The 21,954-nt window shown below is 44.8% G+C and overlaps 1 protein-coding gene across 1 annotated transcript in view; it reads right to left on the minus strand.

The window, feature by feature from the left end:
* Window positions 1–21,954, minus strand: part of adgrv1 (adhesion G protein-coupled receptor V1) — a 306,098-nt gene that overhangs the window by 166,524 nt on the left and 117,620 nt on the right. Inside the window, 16 exon segments of the mRNA XM_080765672.1 lie at window positions 1,175–1,377; window positions 2,880–3,144; window positions 4,763–4,909; window positions 5,094–5,298; window positions 6,294–6,528; window positions 8,524–8,646; window positions 10,617–10,875; window positions 11,635–11,715; window positions 11,906–12,052; window positions 12,616–12,800; window positions 13,684–13,808; window positions 15,601–15,776; window positions 17,292–17,560; window positions 18,028–18,169; window positions 19,040–19,178; window positions 20,211–20,289. Coding sequence (XP_080621798.1) covers window positions 1,175–1,377; window positions 2,880–3,144; window positions 4,763–4,909; window positions 5,094–5,298; window positions 6,294–6,528; window positions 8,524–8,646; window positions 10,617–10,875; window positions 11,635–11,715; window positions 11,906–12,052; window positions 12,616–12,800; window positions 13,684–13,808; window positions 15,601–15,776; window positions 17,292–17,560; window positions 18,028–18,169; window positions 19,040–19,178; window positions 20,211–20,289 — 2,780 coding nt within the window.

Genomic DNA, 21,954 nt, shown 5'->3' on the forward strand with positions numbered 1-21,954 from the left:
TCTATGTCAGTCGCTCTTCGGCTTTAAAAAAAGAATAGCAGATCCACAAGCTCATAGCGCGCCACCGAGTGGCGCGCTATGAGCTTGTAGATCTGCTATTTTTTTAAATAGCAAAAGCATGACGTAATGCTATAACACCAAAAGGGGTTCCCCCGCCTAGAATGGGTTAAAACTAAACCCTCTCCCAGGGCCGCCACTTCTTCTCCATGTCAACGTCTCGCCATAACAACCCTAATGAAAGCTGGCAGCTTCGGCAGAAACAACAGGGGGAAAGAGAAGCCCCGGCTTCATGTTCGCGGACACTTCCCCCCACCCCGCCCACCCTTCTCAGCCTAAACACACAACATAATCACCAGTCCCATTAGTGGGGAGAGGTCAAAAAATAGACGACACCAACCAACCGCTTGCCTTCATTTATGGCCCTTATTTCTTCGCCTAAAATGTGAAGCCTGGAAGCAAACAAGCTACGGGCTTGTGTAGGTCTGCTATTTCTTTTGGGAAAAATCGAAGAACGACCGACATTTTTTAGAATCTGATCTCAGGTCAGAATGGGTTAATCAGACCAGTGTGTGTCCAGTGGAAACCTCGTATGAATCCGATCTCAGGTCAGAATGGGTTAGTATACGGTGTAAGTAGGCGGCGGACAGGCTCCAGGTGCCAGCAAGCCAGTCCTGTGTCTGCTCAACCACTCCGGGGTGCCGCTTGGACCGTGGGGTCCTCCTGTGTCTGCTCAACCACTCCGGGGTGCCCTTTGGACCGTGGGGCGCAGTAAAAGTCCGGAATTCAAGATGTAAAAGTATAAATGTATTGGCATACAAATGTACTTAGAAGTACTAAAAGTATAGAAAGTATTAGTCATTATGCAGATTATGTCTCGTTTCAAGTTTTCAAATAATCGTAGTCTAATAATCTTTTTGAAAGTAGCAGACCTATATACAGACTCAAAATGTGTCGCATCGTGACGCATTGTGGGCTTGCAGATCGGCTATTATCAAATGTCCGAAATGTGCATAGAGTGAACTTTCATCGCCGTATAATTGAAAGTGTCTTAACTGGCTGTATCACAGTGTGGTACGGTAACACGACCGCTCAGGACTGCAACAGGTTGCAGAGGACCATGTGTGTGTGTGTGTGTGTGTGTGTGTGTGTGTGTGCGTGCGTCTCTCTCTCTCACCGGTAGGATGGTGAAGCTGACCAGCACCACCGTGGCACCGTCCACCATGAGGACAGAGTCATCCCTGGAGACGTAGTCGCGTCCCGCCGTGGCCTGGCTGGAGGGCGGCTGGGACAAGGCGGCCAGGCTGCGGTAGCGGATCCACACCTCACCGCTGGAGCCCTGCTCGCGCACTATGGACAGGGTCACGTTGGCCGGGGTCCCTGGAGGTCAAGGGTCAGAGAGGTCAAAGGCCAGCAGTGTTGAGTTCGTCGACCGTCGGGACCATGGCGGAAAATGTCCACCGACTATACCTCTTTTCACCGACGAAAACTGAATGGAAACTAGATGGAAACCAAGCTACGACGACAAGAACAAAGGCTAAATATATTGACAATTTTGTCAAGAAATTAAAAAAAAACTATAGGACAAAAATGTCCGGGAGGGACTAGTGGACAAGAGATCCAGTAGAAGTGAAAGGCAAGTCATTTTATGTTTGGTTGCATGCTGAAAATAGCAGATCTGCAAGCTTGTAGATCTGCTATTTTCAGAACCAAGTCTAAAGATCAGCCATCACGATTCACGACACCATCAAGGCCTGCCAAAATACATTTTAGTCGACCAATTCAACCGTACAAGTCGAGCTAAAACTAGACTAACACTAAAACATTTCATATGACTTAAAATGTGACAAACTAAGGGGTTATTATTTATATATTTGTTGCGCAAATGGCAATAAAACGTCACCTTCAAAGCAAAAACTGAGGATCATGAAACGCCCATTTAAAATGTCTGTCGATTTCTCGCTGCACTGTATATTTTGTTATCGCGTCAGTTCTTTGTTTATTACATTTCTTTGGTATTATGTAAATCACGTCGAGACCTTGTTTTGGAGCTAGCCTATAAAAGAATCCAAAAATCATTATGTAAGCGGGCGATCGGTGTCTATTTTCAAAACGGAATGTTCCGAGTCTTCCGACATCCTGGGCTACGAGCCCATGGCACGGATCATGATAAATCCTACATTTGCCCCGTAATGCTGGAAACCGCTGCAGATTGCCTTTACAGTAAATCCATAATGTGTATACTGTAACAACGCTCCAAGAAGAACCGCACTTCAAAAAACACAGTCGCGATTTAGCGGAAATGTAATAATAAGCAGGTAAATTCACCAGGAGAAAACGAGCTTACTGTAAGTAAAGGCAGTCTTTCTTTCACTGGGTGTTTGGTCTCGTTAGACTACCGGTAATTCTTTATGACTGCCTGCAGTGCTCATAATGGATTAAACAAGGGATCCGATTAAAAGAAAAAGAAAAAAAAAGAAAGTTTCATGGAACTTTCATCAGCTTATTGATCCCACTCAAAATAGTGTTCCTTTAACCCATTCTGGGCGGGAACCCATTTTGGTGTTAGCATCATGTCATGCTTTAGCTATTGAAAAATAGCAGATCTACAAGCTCATAGCGCGCCACTGAGTGGCGCGCTACGAGCTTGTAGGTCTTGCTATTTTTGTAAAATCAAAGACTTTTAAAAAAAATAATCTGATCTCAGGTCAGAATGGGTTAATAATGAAACTGTCAGGATGTAATAGACATTTTGTTTTTTAGAATCTGATCTCAGGTCAGAATGGGTTAATAATGAAACTGTCAGGATGTAATAGACACATTTTTTTTTTTAGAATCTGATCTCAGGTCAGAATGGGTTTAAAGAAAACGGCGCGTCTTACTCTGTGGTTCTTGAGCCAGCGTGAACTGGGAGTCCAGGTGCCACCCTATCACCCCGTAGGGCGAGCCGTTGGGCAGGATGGCGAGCAGGGCGCTGTCCCGCCGCCGGTCGATGACGGCGCCCGCCGCGCCGCGCGGCGTGTCCTCCAGGCCCACGGTGGTGACGCCCACCAGGGACACGGTGACGCTCTCCCGGAGCTCCGCCACGCCGTCCGCGATCACCGTCAGGGAGATGGCGGCGTGGGACTGGCCCTCGGAGAAGATCACCTGTGTGTGTGGGGGGGGCAGGCAGGCAGACAGGACGACACTGAGACAATTCCATAGGAACTATAGTCTCATCTCGCAAATTCCCAAAGGCTTCCGCCTATTAAAGGGACACTTCACCCTTTTTGCAAAAAAATATATATGTTAATGACGTTTAGAAGCTTTAGAACACTTTCCTGGGGGTCTTTATGTGTGTAATATACTGTGCTCACTGCTACAATCTAAAATAGCTAAAACCACATATTACACACATAAAGATCTCCAGGAAAGTGTTCTAAAGCTTCTAAACGTCATTAACATATATTTTTTTGCAAAAAGGGTGAAGTGTCCCCTTAAGCGATAAAGCGGAAGTGGAGCCGCCTCCACACTTCAGTTTCATCTTTACAGTCGCAATTTGTTTCATCCTAATATAAATAGAAATCATCTAAGCATAATATATAGCTTGCTGCTTAGCAGAAATGGAAATAAAAGGGGGAAAAAAAACCTGTAAAGACATTTTTAAATATAAATTTTAAATGACCACCACCTGATGACACCACCAATCAAGGCCACGACACCGTCCTGTGGTCATCGATTGGCTCAGCCGTAGAGAGGCCAAAGGCTCATACATAACTCCAGTTTTCGGTGATAGCTTATCACCGCAGTGCAGTTTTTAAAGGGTTGGAAAACTACACCATTACACCAGTCGCGGTGATGGTCAGCGATCACCGCGGACACAGACCCATCTCTCTGTGTTTTTACTATCAGACAAGTCTTTTCACTCTGGAGTCATCACCCCGTTCACTGATTGGTCTAGAAGTTGGGTAAACCACAGGGAGGCTGGGTTAATCCTTAAGGACGTATTGTCTTGCACTCGATATATTTATTCTTGTATGAGCCTGTGTTGTCTTTTAACTATAGTTTTTTTTTCTTTTTCTGCTGCTGCTGCAGTTGCAAAGAATGACAAATAAAACAGGTCTTGAATCTTGACAGCTTCCTTACTCAGGAAGTGTAGTTCCAGACTACAGTATAAAGCATTACTCAGGAAGTGTAGTTCCAGACTACAGTATATAGCATTACTCAGGAAGTGTAGTTCCAGACTACAGCATTACTCAGGAAGTGTAGTTCCAGACTACAGTATATTACTCAGGAAGTGTAGTTCCAGACTACAGTATAAAGCATTCGGAAGGTTGTGGAATAGTTGTCTGGCTATACAAGATTACATAGAAACTAACACAAAAGCATGAACATTATCCACTCACTAGAGCTTAACACTTTTCTTTGAACAAGACCATCAACAACAATATCCCTGAAGTTGCAACCCATTTAATCTCACCTCATTCATGTCAAGTATAACGTCAGAACAGACATCATGTTGTGATGCTGGAAAAACAAGGGGCTCTCAACTCACGGTATTCACAGGTGGTGTGTTAATTCACAGCAGTGATAAAATAATTACTTTTCAACCAATTTAATTCATTCATTTAAAATCATTTAAAAGATAATTGCGAGCCCCCCCCCCCTTTTTTTCATGCTTCCGTTCTTGCAGTTTGGCTCAGCACTGCAAAAGGAGAATGTGTGCGTTATCTTTTCTTCAAACGATGCTGAACGCTGGACATGGTTGCAGTCAGAGCAGACTCACCACTCCAGAGGGAGGGAAGATGTCGTCCAGACTGCCGTTGGCGGCCCAGTGGACCGTCAGTCTGCCAAACGTTCCTCTTCTCCTCTCCACGATCAGAGAGACCATGTTGTCCTGGAGCAGTTCCTCAACCTCCATGGACAAAGACTTCTACATACAGTGCAAGCAATGGGAAATGAATGTAAACGCATGTAAACCTTCACACGTCTTTCAAAAAATACGGACGTTAACGTAGCTTATTAGCTAGAGTGTTTGCGTTTGTTCATGAACAGGACGTCAACATGACGATGGAACAAAATGTGAAACTCTAAAACGGACGCGCTCAGTGTATTACCGGGGCGAAGCCTATGACTCCGTGGGCGTGGTCGTTGGTGGGGATGAAGACGGTCACCTGACCGCCGAACCCGATCTCCGCCCCGCCCTTGGGGTTCTTGAGGACGACCCGGAAGTGCTCCTCCACCTCGGGGACGTCGTCGTCCACGAGGTTCACGGCGATCTCCAGCTCGCTGTCGCCGGGAGCAAACTGCAGCTCGCCAGAGCTGGACGACGGAGACAAGACACATTGGTTTAAAACCCATTCTGACCTGGGATCAGATTCTAAAAAAAAAAAATGTCTTCTACATCCCGACAGTTTTCCATTCTGACCTGGGATCAGATTCTAAAAAAAAATAATGTCTTCTACATCCTGACAGTTTTCCATTCTGACCTGGGATCAGATTTAAAAAAAAAATGTCTTCTACATCCTGACAGTTTTCCATTCTGACCTGGGATCAGATTAAAAAAAAAAAAAAGTCTTCTACATCCTGACAGTTTCCCATTCTGACCTGAGATCAGATTCTAAAAATGTCTTCTATGTCAGTCGCTCTTTCGATAAAAATAAATAAATAGCAGACCTACAAGCTCGTAGCGCGCCACTCGGTGGCGCGCTACGAGCTTGTAGGTCCGCTATTTTTCAATAGCTAAAGCATGACATAGTGCTAACACCAAAAGGGGTTCCCGCCCAGAATGGGTTAAAACCCATATAGGGGTCGAAATGTACGAATTTTTCACGATTTCTTTCAAAAATAGCAGACCTACAAGCTCGTTATCAGTCACAAATGTAAGCAGCACGGGGTAGAGTCAGACTTTTAGGCGAAAAGGATGACAACAGAAAAACGTCCTGGGGACTTGTTTCCATTGTGGTCAATCGAATTGACGGGATGGATGGATTGACGGGAATTTGCATTTTACCACTCCTTGAGGTCTCATAATAATAATAATAATAATGAAACTTTATTTGTTTAGCACCTTTCATGACATAATAGACATTCATTCATTCATTCAAATCCATACAATGGTGGACATGTACTGTTGCATATACGGCTTGCTCCTTCGGGAACACGCAGACAACATTGACTGAATATGAATCTTTGCAAAAAACTGCTCATGCAAACCTATCCGGGACAAGTGAGATTTAAAAAAAAAAAATAAAGCACACAAGGTAGGCCTATGGTTCATTTACATGCATGGCTTTTTCCATGCATAATAACTGTACCTGTATATGAAATCGGACTGGTTGGACACGGAGGTGAACTCGTAGACGGTGGAGCCGTTCTCCTCGGTGGACGCCAAGAGGGCGTTGGCGGCGGTGGGGAGGAGGAGCGAGGAGGGTCCGGGCAGAGAGGAGAAGCCCGAGGCCGCCGGAGCCTGCAGCTCCATGGAGAACAGAGACTCGTCGGACCTCCAGGAGTAGATGGAGGAGCCGTTGCTGCCGGCCAGCGCCACGTACGCTGGAAGAAAGCAATTAAGGGTCCAAAGAATTCAGATGATGATGATGGGTTGTGTTTGTCAATTTTGCCAATTTATAACCGCCATTTCTCCTCGATTTGTGTCGCTATGATGCATGCACACAGAATAACTCTTCATGCTTCCGGGGCCGCTTACCCCCCTATACTGCCTTCACAGGTGTTACCGATGATACTGATTAACCCGGATATATTTCTACTTGCAAAAAAAGAGATTTCAACCTTACTACTACTTTGTGCTACTAGGACTTTGCAGAGGAAATTATGTTAAAAAAAAAATAAAGCTTGATGAAAATCTTATGCACATTTATATAATAATTATATAATAATATAATACATAAATAATTTACATTTGGGGGATATCTTTCACAATAATGAATAGAACATGTTCTAGAGTCTCTAGACATTCTAATGATAACAAAAAAACATATATTACAATTATTTTACTTACTTTTATTAGGGTTAAAGGTCAAATGTCATAGGTTAAAAATTGTGGGGGGTTATTTATATGCACATATCATGACCAATGGCATTGCAATGAACATCAATGATGACGTTTAGGTGAAAAAAGAACAGAAAAAAAAAAATAATAATTAAGTAATTAATTAAAATAAAAATGTTACCGAAAAGCAACAGTGGGTCTTACAGGGTTAAGGCTCTTTTCCATTTAGTGTACAGTGGTCAATTTATTTTTTTTTATCTCAAGGACCCCTGCAACTCTGAGAGTGTACAAATGGAACCAAATGGACCCGGACAAATGGGCCTTCATTAGTGTCATCGCCATCGGTAACACCTGCAGGGAAGGAAGGAAGGGCCACCAAGTTCTTTCCAAAATGGCGTGTGCATAGGTTACACACTTCAATGAATGAGTCCATATCAGTGTGGTTTGATTTTATGACCGTTTTACTGGACATCAAGGAACTGCAACAAGACAGTTAAACACACACAAATGAGTGAGACACATGTTGTCCAGCTCATCACAATCACCATATACAGGATGTACTGGTTTCCTCATTGCCTGACTGGCAGAAACATGCTGACTCACTGGACATAACAAAATAATACATAATAACATCACATTAAAATAACAAAAATACATGACACCAAATAGTTCTGTTTCCACAATAGCATATTACTATCACAGTGAGTTGGAATTATTATCAATAACATCAGACAGCCAGTAGTAGCTTGGGGCCTCCTGCAGTCACTATCACAGAGTTAGCATTAGCTTCTAGCTAAGCTGCTAAGCAAAACCTGACTACAGTACTCTAAAACATTGTGGAGACACACGGCTACCTTTTCCCACTATCAACATATCCCCTGTTCAGCTACTTTATACAGTATGTCTAAATGAACCCACTCTCTTATATATCTCACCTGCAACAAGACAGTTAAACACACAAAAATGAGTGAGACACATGTTGTCCAGCTCATCACATTCACCATAATATACACTATTTTTCCTCATTTCCTGACTGGCAGAAACATGGTGACTCACTGGGGTATATTGCCCCCTTGTGGCTTAGAGGAGCAATCGCTCTGTGTTGTTCTTGGCAGGGCAGAAACACAGTGACTATTAGTATTTGAGACTAACATTACATAGAACAATGACAAAATGAAATACACTTTTATCTTTTTAACTATTTGACTTGTAATGCCATTAACTGCATTATGAACTTGAGTACAATATGAATTATAATTAAATAAACAAGCAAAAAATAGGGGGTGGCTTTGGCTTATCCTACACATAGAGCCCGTTGATTTATCCGCTCATTGCCGTCCCCACACTCCCTGCTAGACGGGTTCCGTTCCTGACTGTTATCACCCTCCCGACCCGGTTCTCCTTCCACCGAACACGGGGCCAATTGTGTTGGCAGAGACGTCCGGCAAAGCCGGATGCACCGTGGTTAGAATGTGATGTTTTGCCATGCAGGCACTTCTATTATAAAGGAAAAGTGAAGAAGTGTCAATGGTACTCACTGATGCCTGAAGCCGTGGTGAACGGATGGATGGAGATGAGACCTGGGAGTGGAATGGACTGGATCCGTTTGGGTGAAGGTTGATCCACACTCCACACGAAAACTTCGCAAGACGGAGAGTCACCTGAGGAGACATGGACGCGTAAGCATGCACGCAACACCAACATTTTAGGAGGACAGATTTACACACGTTTTATCCCCAACCATGAAGCCTAAAGTTATACTTAGTTGCCTGCTTTTGTCGTGCGCAGAAAATTGCCGATCTACAAGCTCTCACAGCGCATCATGCTACAGTGTACAATGTGTTAGGAGCTTGTAGATCTGCTATTTTAGGTGCACTAGTTGTGCACCTAAAATAGCAGATCTACAAAAAACCCTAAACCTAATCCCTAAACCTAACCTCCAAATAATTTGTTTTCCTAATGTCAGTCCTCTCTTGTGAGGACCATAGGAAAACAGTCCTCAAACGTTCTCAGTTTCAACTATACGTTTGGGGACATTTGGCTATCACTATAGTAGTAGTCACACGCACGCACGCGCACACGCAGAAAAGCACAGACACGCCGATAAACAAACACAGATTTATGCTGGCACGCCTGTCCTTTCAAGACAGAATGTTACGGGTCCGTTGAGTTAAGGACTGGTGTGCCTGACACACCCAACACTGAACAAATTACAGCCTATAGACCCGTCCATCTGCGGTTGGCTTGGTTCCCCCTCGCTCTGCCCTGCAGTGTGGCCGGGGCCCTTTCCAGTAAAACGGGTCCCAGCAGAGAGCTCTCAGCTGCACAGCGGTGGAAGAGAGGTGGAAAAGTTTGCTCTCTTTTTTTTGGTTTACCTTTGTTGCAGTACTGTACGTCACAGTTTTGTAATTTGTTTTGGGTTCAAAATATCTTTATTTTTATAACTAATATTATATAATACTATAACACGCCTGACAATAAAAAATAGTTAAATATTTTGTTCCAGGGACTCCCAGAAGCAAAGATTTGAGTTAAAAAAAAAAAAAAAAAATAGCAGATCTACAAGCTCATATTGTGGCACGAAGTGACGCCCTATGAGGTTGTATATCTGCTATTGCTGAAGAAACCAAAGTATAAAATATGGCCAAAGTGGTTACTGTGATGCAATACGGGTGCTGCGGTTAAAAGTAAAAAAAAATAGAAATATTCCATTACAATGTAAAAGTTTGGTTTTGTGAAAGTATTGGCATATACTAAAAGTACCGAAAGTAAAATAATTCATTATGCAGAAAGTCCCATTTGGAAGGGTTTTCACAAGCTGTCCATGGCACAGTCCATCTCCTATACAGTGGAGCAGGGAGGCCATTTCTAAATATGGCCTTCGCTCCACCGTTGGAAAACAGGCTGATGTGAATTTCCTTCTGACAAATTTAACTCGCCAATTTCCGTGTGCGGTGCTATAGCGCATGCCACACTAAAACCACAGATAAAATTAGCCAAACAAAAACATTTTTTTTTAAATTGCAGCTAAAACAGCAGCTGAGAAAATTAACCCATTCTGACCGGGCACCCATTTTGGTGTTAGCATCATGTTATGCTTTACCTATTGAAAAATAGCAGATCTACAAGCTCATATCGCGCCACCGAGTGGCGCGATACGAGCTTGTAGGTCTGCTATTTTTGAAAAATTCGAAGAACGACTGACATTTTTAGAATCTGATCTCAGGTCAGAATGGGTTCATCAGACCAGTGTGTGTCCCGTGGAAACCTCGTATGAATCTGATCTCAGGTCAGAATGGGTTAACCACAAAGTACCGTTTTTTTGTGTTATTCTTTTAGCCTTAATGCCTTACTGTACCACGTGCCGTTTACATTCTGACTAATAAAGTATACAAAAGAAAAGAAAACACACACTTCCTTTCTTCTGGTGACTGATAGTGTCCTTCTAATTATCTAACACGTGAGGTGCCCATGTTTCTTTCTATAATATTAATATATGAAATATATCTATGTATCTGGTAAAAATGAAAAAGTGACGCAACGGATACAGTAGCTTGTAGATGTGCTGTTCTTATGGATTCCGGAGGTTTCAGGTGGAAGAAAGCGAGCAAAAAGAGAAACCAGAGGTCACCTTCGAGGACGGCCAGCAGGAGGGTAAGCTCCGCCCCCGTGTGGATCGCCGCCACCTGACTGGCTCTGCCCCCGACGACGAAGGGGGCGGGGTCCTGGAAGCGTCCGCCGGTCCACTGAAGCAGGAAGCAGCCGCCGGTCGGTCCGTCCGTGCACGCCGCCAGGTGACGGGAGAACACAGCCACGCTGACGCCGCCGCCGTCCGGGAGCTCGAGGGTCTGCCGGAGGGTGAAGACGTCGTCTTCGGTCCTGGCGAAAACCTGCGGCGCAAAGCAGGTTATATAGGACGAAACGGCCCCCAAGTGACCCGCAGTTTAACTTTGGACTAAGCTTCTTTGAGAAATGTCCACGGCTCGACAATAATGTCAAAGCAGTTTCCTCGTGTAATAATACGTTGCACGTCTTCTGCTGTCGGGAAGAAACCACCTAACTCCAAAATGTTCATTTTTCTGAAAATGAAAAATATACATTTTATAGGAAAGGAAGAAAATGTATATCTTATATTTTGAATATAAAGCAATACTGCCTCATCAAAGTTGGTGTTGTGACTTCATATAGTATTGTCAATTACTTGCCGCGGGGGGGGGGGGTACTGCACCCTGGGTGAGTTTTCGCATTTTAAATTCACTAATATTAATTCATTATTAATTTATAATTTGTTAAATTGGAAAAAGGGCTTCGTTAAGCCTGTGTGAAAAGTGAGAGTGATTTGTGCAGGCAGTGAGGAGCTATGGCAGTCACAGTGACACACAGACAGACACACATTCAGACAATCAAACTTTGTCAGAATTATAGGATGATGATGATGATGATGATGATGAGAGGGGTAGAGGTGGTGGAGTTAGCTGTTTTAGCAGACAGTTCGAGGGTCCAATGGAGTTAGGTGGTTTTGTCTGGAAGCACTTAATACTTTCCATTGGTTCAATATTTTTGAGTGGTGCAGCCACTCCATAATGCGTGTCCCTGTGTCTGCGTGCGTTTATGCAAATAAATAATAATAATAATGGAGTTGATCTCACCTGACGTGAGGCCAGCAGGTAATGTGTGCTCTCAACGGAGAAGTGTTGGACATCAGCAGCTTCAACGCCCAACGTTTGTTCCTGCACAATCCAAAAAAATGGAAAATGGAAATTATTAGATAAAAAAAAAAAAAAAAAAAAATTATATATGTTTAGACTTTTTTCAACTAAACAAAAGGCCAGGGGATACTATATTTACTCGCAAACCCATACAAATGTGTCCCAACACTGTTTGGGAATGTAAGGGCGTATATATTCTATGAATGTATACCAATGTGAAGTTGAGGTCTTTGTGCAGTCTGAAGACGCTGAGGTTGTCCGCCGGGGAGAGGGGAGCACTGCCGTGGGTCACGGCGACATAGGACGACCCGTTCACTGAGAAGCCCACACATGACCTAGGACCCTGGATCCTGATCGACTGGGGAGAGAGAGAGAGAGAGAGAGAGAAAGATGCACACACATCTCACGATATTTCACAATTGCTTTGTCAACGTATGTTCCCCACACGTGGCCAGACTAATATCACTGAGGGCTATTAAGATTTTTGTTTTAATTGCACATGGCAAATTGGTCTGGTTTCCAGGCTAAATGAAAAAAGAAAGAAAAGGTCTGTGTGTGCGTGTGTGTGTGTGTGTGTGTGTGTGTGTGTGTGTGTGTGTGTGTGTGTCAGACTGCCACAGCAGCTTCTCGATCGCTTCCCGCGTTGTCATGCTACAGTGTCAAGTATAGCACAAATAATTAACTTGTAGAGCTGCTACTTAGTGTGTGCGAAACCGGTAAGAGTGTCTGTGGGTTTTACCGAAGCAATGACAATCATTGAGAAGAGCTTTGTGACTAAATAACTATCCTTTGGGAACACAGGTTCCGTTTTTCTTTTTTTTTTACATTTCCAGAAAAGTATAGTTTTGGACATACAGTACAAGGTTTACAACACCTGACAGCATTGAAGTAAACGGAAGGTTCTTAGAGGGGTCTTTGTACCTGTATGGGGACAAAGACCCCTTGCCACCTGTACAGAGTGGCCAGGGTGTGCGCTGATCCAACAGTGGGCTTTCTGTCCAGCCTCACGGCCAGGGAGGAGGCTCCGTCGTGGGGCACGGAGCACCAGGCCGACGTAGGGTTCTCCTGGAAGGTCTGGTACACGCCAAGCACTGGGACGCTGCCCTCTGCAAGACCCACACACATCACACAACATCAGAAGTAAAGAAAAAAAACGTTCATTCTGAAACAATATATTATTCCAGATTCGCGCCACATTTTCACGACTTTTCGAAAAAATAGCAGACCTATACAAGCTCGTTGCGCGACACTCGGTGGCGCGCTATGAGCTTGTAGATCTGCTATTATTTTTTTTCAATAGCTCAAGTACACATCATCATGAATCCGTTTTACAATCCATTTACCCCAGTGACATGAGGAAGGAATCCAAATAAAACAATCTGATACAGTATTGTTATTATATAGCTACAAATCTAAAAAGGTATGGCGAGTCCCAGAAAAAGTAGTTGACGTGGCATCACAATCATTTCAACCACTTTGTCCAGTTATACGTTGGCTATTCAAAAGTAGCAGATGTACAAGTTTGCAGCTTTTTATTTTATTTTTTAAGACAAATAAATAAACATTGAAAATATAGCCTCGGCTAGGCCTGGCAGCATGAGGCAGGTTTGACTCCCGATCGCGACAACCTTTGCTGCGTGTCACCCCCCCCCATTTCCTGTCAACCTACTTTCAATCTATCAATAAAGGCAGAAAAAGCCCCAAAAATATCTTAAAAAAACAAAAACAAAAAATCTTCTCTTCTGGGCATCACTGTGGCACAAATCATTTCCAGACGGGGGTCCGTGGCCAAATACAACCACTGAATTATGAAGTGACAACAATCAACCCATTCTGACCTGAGATCAGATTAAAATGTAGCTCGTAAGCTCATAGCGCGCCACTCGAGCTTGTAGGTCTGCCATTTTTCAATAGCTAAAGCATAGCATCATGCCAACACCAAAAGGGGCTCCCGCCCCCAGAATGGGTTAAGTCATCTCGTCGCCTCACCTGCGGCCGTGGCGCTCTCAGACTGCGTCTCCCATTCCACGCTGACGGCCGAGTCCAGGCCGTTGCTACGGGAAACGGTCAGGAAGACCACACCCCCTTCCGCAGCCACCACCTCTGTGTTAGTTCTGAACCGCAAACACACGGGTAGAGATATTGGCCCTCATTTATCAATCGAGTGTAAAATCTGCCACAGATTCGAGTGCAGGTTTCGTAGTACACCCACGTCGCCACGGCATTTATAAAGTGATCGCAAACAGCTGATCCTTCCTTAATTTCGTTCTCACGTTAATAAATGTGACGGCTGAAATCTATCTGGCACGCCCTATGAAATCAAGCCTCGCCCTCGTTTTTGCGACTGAACACATGTTTACGACCTGTGGGAACCATGGAAACCATGGAAAAAAGGTTTCTCCCGTGCCTTGCCCGCCTCACGCACCTCTCTCACACACACACACACACACACACACACACACACACACACGCAGAAGCACACGCAACTTGCAAGCCCACTGGTGTCTTGTTAAATAAAGAACGAACACCTGCATGAATTAAATAAAGTTGTAGGCCTACCCTGTCTGTTTTCCTCTCACCTCGCTTGCTTTGCTGTCATGTCCACGCATGCACGCATATACATGACACATCGACATCGCATCGCCATGAATGGAATTAGTTTGTAGGCTGGCCTATATTAATTTTACCCATTCGTGCGCAGTGCACGGCGAAGGCGTGATACTGCGCACTGCTGTGATATTAAAGTCCTGTGGGTGACATGCCTGCATGAGAGATAGGCTATCATGTCGTCAAGGCAGCTCACAATCAACGTTTATGTAGTGATTTGATCATTGATGAACGAATCATAAACATATGGATGAAGGCTTGCCGCTTGCGCTGGTATGTGTTGGCGACGCACGCCGCGGTCCCGTCCTCCCGACCCCCGAAAATGATCTCGCTTTTATCTGAACTGTCAAAACTGTCTAAGCACTTATAAATGGTGAATGATTAAGCCCCTTACGCCTATAGCCTGCTAGTACTTACTACAAATAGGCAAGCTGTATTGTATGCTTGTCATTGTCACTTGGAAATAAAGGCGTGCAGTCCATTCATGCCTTTAAAAAAATAATAATATCATAATCGCATATGCCGCATCACCGTGTCCGCATGTGCTCCAAAATCATCTCACAAGTGCGCTCGCATAACAAGTGTTTGATTAAGCACAAACTAATACATTGTAAACATGTTATATTGTTTTTAATTGCGCGATTTTAATTACTTGTAAAGTTGGAAATCTCTCTTTTGTTTTTTACATACACATACCGTTTTATATTAACATTTTAGGAGTGAAAACATATGTTTTGATGCCTGTGACAGTGTCAGCAGTTCAGACAAGGCTGCTCCGCTTGTGTAAGACAGAAAAAAAATGCGTACGCCAGCTGAGGAGCAACCGTGGATTTTCAACGTTGTCACGTTCAATTTCAAGCGTTGGCGGAAATGGTAAATGTCAAAAATGTCGGTAATTTCGGCGTGCACCCATATTTTGGCGTACGCACGGTTGATAAATGAGGGCCATTAAACCTACAGTGTGTGTGTGTGCGCGTATGCGCGTGCGCGTGTGTGTGTGTGTGTATGTACAGTATGTATGTGTACAGTATGTATGTATATATATATATATATATATATATATATGAGAGAGAGAGAGAGAGAGAGAGAGAGAGACACAGAGAGACAGAGACAGAGAGACAGAGACAGAGAGACAGACAGACAGACACATAAAATAAAATAAAACAGACACTGTCCGGGAATGAAGAGGTCATTCATATCCCTTTTTCAATACTACTGTATACTGTATACATGCAAGCCTATATACAGCCATGCATCTGCAGAGGTGTGTGTGTGTGGTTCAACGGTGTGTGTACGTACCTGTTCAGCGTGGGTCCGATGCGGAACAGGCCGGACGGAGCCAGGTTCTCCAGGACCGTGATGTAGGTGTGCAGCCGCTCCCCCAGGCGGGCCCCTCCCCCGGGGCTGGACAGCAGCACCGTGAAGGTCTCGTTGGCCTCGGGCTCCGCGTCCAACACCGCCCAGATCTCCAACGTCTTTGCCCGGGGGGGGGGGGGGGGGGGGGGGGAAACAGACATGTACGGACGATAAGCCTTTGTTGTTGTGTAACATTGTGAATAAAATTATTCTTTTGTCCAATATGAGTATGACCCCCCGCCCCCCAAAAAAAGGTTGCCGGTTCGATTCCCCGGAAGGGCAGGAAAAATCTGGGTGGAAGTGATTGGTCATCACTCACTCAACACCGCTGAAGTGTGTGTGTGTGTGTGTGTGTGTGTGTGTGTGTGTGTGTGTGTTGTGTGTGTGTGTGTGTGTGTGTGTGTGTGTTTCTATGTGCAGGGCGTTGCAAAAAAAATGAGCACCTGTGCTCAGCTACTTCCCTGGGTAAATAAAGAATAATAATAATGTCCTGTGAGCATAAAGTCTGTTGTTGATAATCCTATGTTAATAGTTGTAGTTTTATGTTGCGTGACTTTGCACCAATACCAAAACAAATACCGTGCCCTAATAATTCCCTCCTATGAACCTCATACTTGGCATGGCAATACAAGTATTCCAAGTTCTGACTTGGAGAACATAAGCACATCAAATCCAAACTTTCTTCTGAGTTCCTGCTCATTAGGGTGAAGGTTTTCGTTTTCTTTTTTTTTCGTTTGTATTTTTATGTCGATTTGACTTTGTTTTGGATGTCCAGACAGTGAGGTGCTGACAGCTGCCGTAAAAAACTGGCACGGCTAAACAGATAAAAGACAGATTTAATATCCACGTATAAATACTGGTCTTGTAGAAATAACATGACAAAGACAAAAACTATGATCTATGATTTCAGTTTGTTTTAGTTCGTTCCGTAAACACACAGTTTCAGTTAATGGAAATGTTTTGTTTCCATTTCATTTTCATTATTCTTGTTTTAAATTGATAGTCGTGAGTAGAAATAGACAGTAGACACCATAACTGAACACGTTGTTACGTTGTTTTATTTCAGTATTTCATTTCATTTTTATTGAAAATGATTGGAAAAAAAACACGGCCCACTCGCGCATTAGAAGGACAATATCTGTCACCAGAACAAAGGACAGATGTTTTCAATGAGTCTAACGGTTAAAACGGAGTTTGAAGTAGTATGCTAAAATTAATTTTGGGCAGGCCTTATGATGCCGTCGACGAAACATTTTCATCATAGTATTAACCCATTTAGGCCTGACTTCGAAAAAAAAGTCTTCTAAATCCTGACAGTTTTCTGAAATACTTCCATGTTTCTGTATCAGTGGTGCTCAATATTTCATGTCAAGGACCCCAAAAAACGATATGTAATTGGCCACCGACCCCCCCCCCCCCTCCCCAATCATAAAATGTTGTTCCAGGGACGCCCCCCCCCAGAAGCAAGAATTTGAGTTAAAAAAAAACATATATTCCAAATTCGCGCCACATTTTCACGACTTTTCGAAAAATAGCAGACCTATATACAAGCTACGAGCTCGTAGATCTGCTATTTTTCGACTAAATCAAACACTTGCCCCAACAACAACAACAACAACAACAACCATGCTCACCTTGAAGCGGACGCCGTCCTCCAGGACCACGAAGCCCTGCGACGGCATGAGGTCTCCCTCCGCCAGGCTGCCGTTGGCGTCGCGGGCGGCGAAGGCGACGGTCACCGCGCCGAAGGTGCCCTGCTCGGGGCTCCGCAGCACGTACAGCGTGGCCACGCTCTGGCCCAGCAGGCCCGAGGTGGACGTGGGCTCCCTCAGCAGGAAGTGCTCGCTGCCGTTGAAGGAGACCACGCCGTGGCCGTCGTCGCTGGCCAGGATGGTCACCGTCGCTGTTGTTGTTGTTGTGTGGGGGGGAGGAGGGGGGGGGGGGACGACACACGTGTTTTATGGGTGTTAATAAATGCCGTTTGGTGTTAAAGGGACACTATTTGCAAAAAATATATATATGTCAATGACGTTTAGAAGGTTTAGAAGACTTTCCTGGAGGTCTTTATGTGTGTAATATGTGGTTTTAGGTATTTTAGATTGTAGCAGAGAGCACAGTGTCTCTGATGTCATTGGACACTGGGCTCACTATACCTTCCCTGGACTACAATTCCCATAATTCTTTGGTGCACTGCTCTTCCTTGTGGATAGGGGGGAGAGCTGTCTTACTCGAGACAACATGCAGTCCAGGAAAGGAAGTGAGCCCCAGTGTCCATGACATCAGAGACACCGGGCTCACTGCTACAATCTGAAATATCTAAAACCACATATGGGTCAGAATGGGTTAATGCCCAGCTCCACACTATAGTACCTGTGGTGTTGATGCCCAGCTCCACGCCCGGAGAAGGCCTGGACAGAATGAGCTGGAACCTCTCCGCTCCCTCTGGAACCGCGTCGTCAATGATCTGGACCTCCACAAACTTGTGCCTCTCACCGTCCACGAAATGCACCATCTGCAGGAGGAACGACAGAAGAACAATCCGGCCAAAATGAGGCATTGTGTGTGTGCGCCCGCACATGCGCGTGTCAGGGGCGATCCTTAAGGATCTGGGGGGCCCGTTTCAAGAACTAATGTGGGGCCCCGATTATCGCTTAATGTAATACCAAATAGAATAATTATGACAGGCCTATAGTCCTGCACTTCTGTTATTAAATGCAAGGGGAAAGATGAGTGCGTGAACACACCGAAAAACAGAACCGCCGGTGATTTATGTCAGAGAGTCAAAACTCAAAGTCGAAGCTTGTGGATCTGCTATAAGTTTGATGCTTTTAGTGTTCCGCTGTATGCTCAAGCGGGGCGTTAATTTATGAACAAAAAACACGACGAGTGTAAATATGAAGATAAGGGATCTCTGCCCGACACGACAGCAAGAAAATATGTGACCAGATTTGACTGAGAAACTGACAATTTCAGCGTTTCACCAGAGGCACTGTGTTATTGCGAACGCAGTGAGCACGAACTATGAGACCTAGCAGAACATGTCTGTGTGTGTCACGCTGTAACACCACCCGCCTGCCACCAGAGGAGGGCGCAGCTGTATCACACACAAAAAAACACACAAAAACGTAACTTAAAAAAAACCTTACAAAAAAACGTACAAAACCCCCCCCCCCCACACACACACGCACACTAAAAGAATAAATAAAATAAAACATAACTTTAAAATAAAATCTTAAAAAAACCAAACTAAATTTACGAGCTGCGTTCGCTTCCCGCGTCTGCGCGTCTTACTTGTGTGCATGTGCGTGCGTGTCTGTCTGACCGTTTCACTGGTGTTGTAGTCCAGTCCCTGCTGAGCCCTCCAGGTTCTGTGCGTACTGACCGTTTCACTGGTGTTGTAGTCCAGTCCCTGCTGAGCCTCCAGGTTCTGTGCGTAGACGTAGAGCGAGACGTTCCCGTACGTTCCCTTGTTCCTGTACGCCACCAGAGTGAGGGCTCCCATGGTCTCGTTCACCTCCAACCTGGCAACCGGGCAATACACAAAACACATTCTGACCTGGGAACGATTCTGCAAATATCTTCCAAATCCTGACTGTTTTCTGTCGTTCTCAAACCCTTTCATGTCACTTTTCACGAGTCTTCAAAAATAGCAGACCTATACAAGCTCGTAGCGCGCCACTCGGTGGGCAACGGTTTGAGTAAAAAGAAAACGTTCGCCGTGAATGAAATATGTTGAAAGATTTGCGCCACATTCTCAGGATTCTTTCCAAAACAGCAGATCTATACAAGCTCGTATGATGATTCTTCCACCAGCAAAAGTTTGGCATAATGTTTAAGACACAGAGGCGTTCCAGCTCTTAATGGGAGGTGAAGATTGTGATGCATGTTCCATCGCTGAGCATTGGACCGGACAAGGTGTAAAAAGGGTGCTAGGTTTCATCATGTTAATCGTGTAAACTAGTTTGTTAGCACTTCAATGTTCCCTAAATCCCTATAGTATGTACTAAATTGATATGACCATTACCCTGAAGTTTGTTCAATAGAGTTCAAGTCGCTCTGAATGAAGGCCTATTCATAGTCTGGATTTTCAGTGGTGAGGTGACCACCACCGCTCCGGTGGTGAGCTGACCACCGGAGCTGAAATAACGTTGAGCGGTGGCGAGTAAAAACAGAGAGAAGGGCTGGGAGCGGTGGCGGTGGTTTGCTCTTCACCGCGGCTCAGTGACGTCATGTTGTAGTTCGGTGGTCACCTATAACCACCGAAGATCCAGACTATGTAATGAGCCTTCAGAGTCTGTTTCTGCCTGGTCAGGTGGATACGTACATTGTAGGGCAGGCTATACGTCCGAACCTTTTCATTTTTTTTAGGATTACAATAATTCAAAAACGCTTCCGTTTCCCTTCCGCATTTCAAAGTTCTGTCGGGCTATACCTTGGTGTGATGCTGTATAGTATGATCAAGTGGGGCGTTAATTCACGGATAAAAAAAAAAAAAAAAAAAAAAAACGTTAAAATATGCAACAATATACAGTATGATTTGTGTTTTCACTTACATGGTGTTTGTCCACTCAATGACTCCTCTGATTCCATCGTTCGCAGCGATACTGACCTGCGCCACCAAGCCCTGCGTGTCTGAGGGAGACAAGGACAGCACATGACAAGACATGAGTACGTGGCAGGTCCTGGCAGGAACTGGGACCCCCCCCCCCCCGACGTAATTATAATTATTATTTGAACTGGGACCCCCCCCCCCCACAACATGATCATATTTTAAACTGAATACCTCCACTACCCTGACAAGCACTTGGAATTGTAGGAGTTGAGGCATTACATTTAGTTTGACTCGGTTTCACAGATTACTATTGTGAAAATAGCCGGTCTACAAGCTCACAACGCCTCACACAGTGTGAGGCTTTGTGAGCTTGTAGATCGGCTATTTTCCACAATGTTCGACTGCAGATACCATGTACCGTGTACCACGTGTCTACTGTTTACCGCTACTATAGTCTGCACCACAGGTCTATATAGCCTTCAGTGATAGCTATGACTTCTGCGTTATTATGACCATGGAGCAAGCCTTGGCGACCAAAGCCTCGAGGGGGGGGGGAGCAAATCTACTGTAACTCGTGTCACGGCACATTTGAGCTGAAGATTATAACTTAAGAAGCGCCCCCCCCATCCATCTGCTAAGTGGCTGGTGGTATGGGGGAGGCGGAACAGCCAAGTCTTTATGTTATGTTTTGGTGGGGGGACGAGGCGGGACGGACTGATTTACAAGCTCCTGGCTGGCTATACACGCTTCAAAACCCGGGCCAAGGCATTTGGGGGAGGCCGGCTCGGGGGGTTTAGTTTGGCCATCTCCCCCCTCCTTTGCCTCGCCTCACCGCACCGCACACTGCTCATTCAGCGGCCCACCAAATCCCCGGGCTTCCTCAATCATGGACAGCATCAATCTTACCATCCAAGCCACATAATGACTGCTGCCAGGGGACGGGGGGGGACGGGCGGGGGGAGAGAGAGAGAGAGAGAGAGACTGACTGACTGGCTGGCTGTTTACAGCGTGTCCTGCCCTGTATCAGTGTTGCCATGTCCGCTTATTATAAGCGACTTTGGGCTTTTCTCCCTTTTTAAAGTCTGTAAATATTGGTAGTTTGCGGGTTGTGCATGGCTTTTTTCTGGACCTTGTTTTTCGAAGGTGCAGTGTAGTTACTTATTTGGGCTTGCGTCCTAAATGTTTGTTTTAAAACCAGCGGTTCTCGAACATTTTCTTGTCAAGGACGCCCCAGGTTATTGATTATGTCGTTGGCCGGGAGTTGATGGAACGGCCCGGTTGCCTGTCCTCCCGGCGCCCTGTCCTGAAGGTCACGTATATGGACGATAGGGGGGGGGGGGAACCTCAAAACAATGTTTCTTTTCAGGAACAATCAAATTCAAAAATAAAAAAAGACGATTTTCAAAGTTTTTTTTAAAGGACCACTTCACCACTTTTCAACCTAGCTTCATATAATAATCGTCCTCAACTAATAATCATGAAAAAAAATGGCGCAATTTTTTTTTCCACTCTGTGTCTCATAGGAGGGCTGTGGGGGCAGTTCAGAAACCGTCTTCCAGTGACATCATCGACGGGGAAGACAAGCTAATAGAAACTGCAGTCTTTCTAGTCCTGAAAAGTTGCAATGCGAAAATGGAAGCCATCGTTCTCACGATAATGAAAATCTAAACATTTTTGTAAAAAATGATGATGTCACTGGAAGACGGTTTCTAAACTGCCCACAGCATAATGAGACACAGACTGAG

Source organism: Protomyctophum bolini, assembly GCF_963924005.1.
Source record: "Protomyctophum bolini genome assembly, chromosome: 6".
Lineage (NCBI taxonomy): Eukaryota > Metazoa > Chordata > Actinopteri > Myctophiformes > Myctophidae > Protomyctophum > Protomyctophum bolini.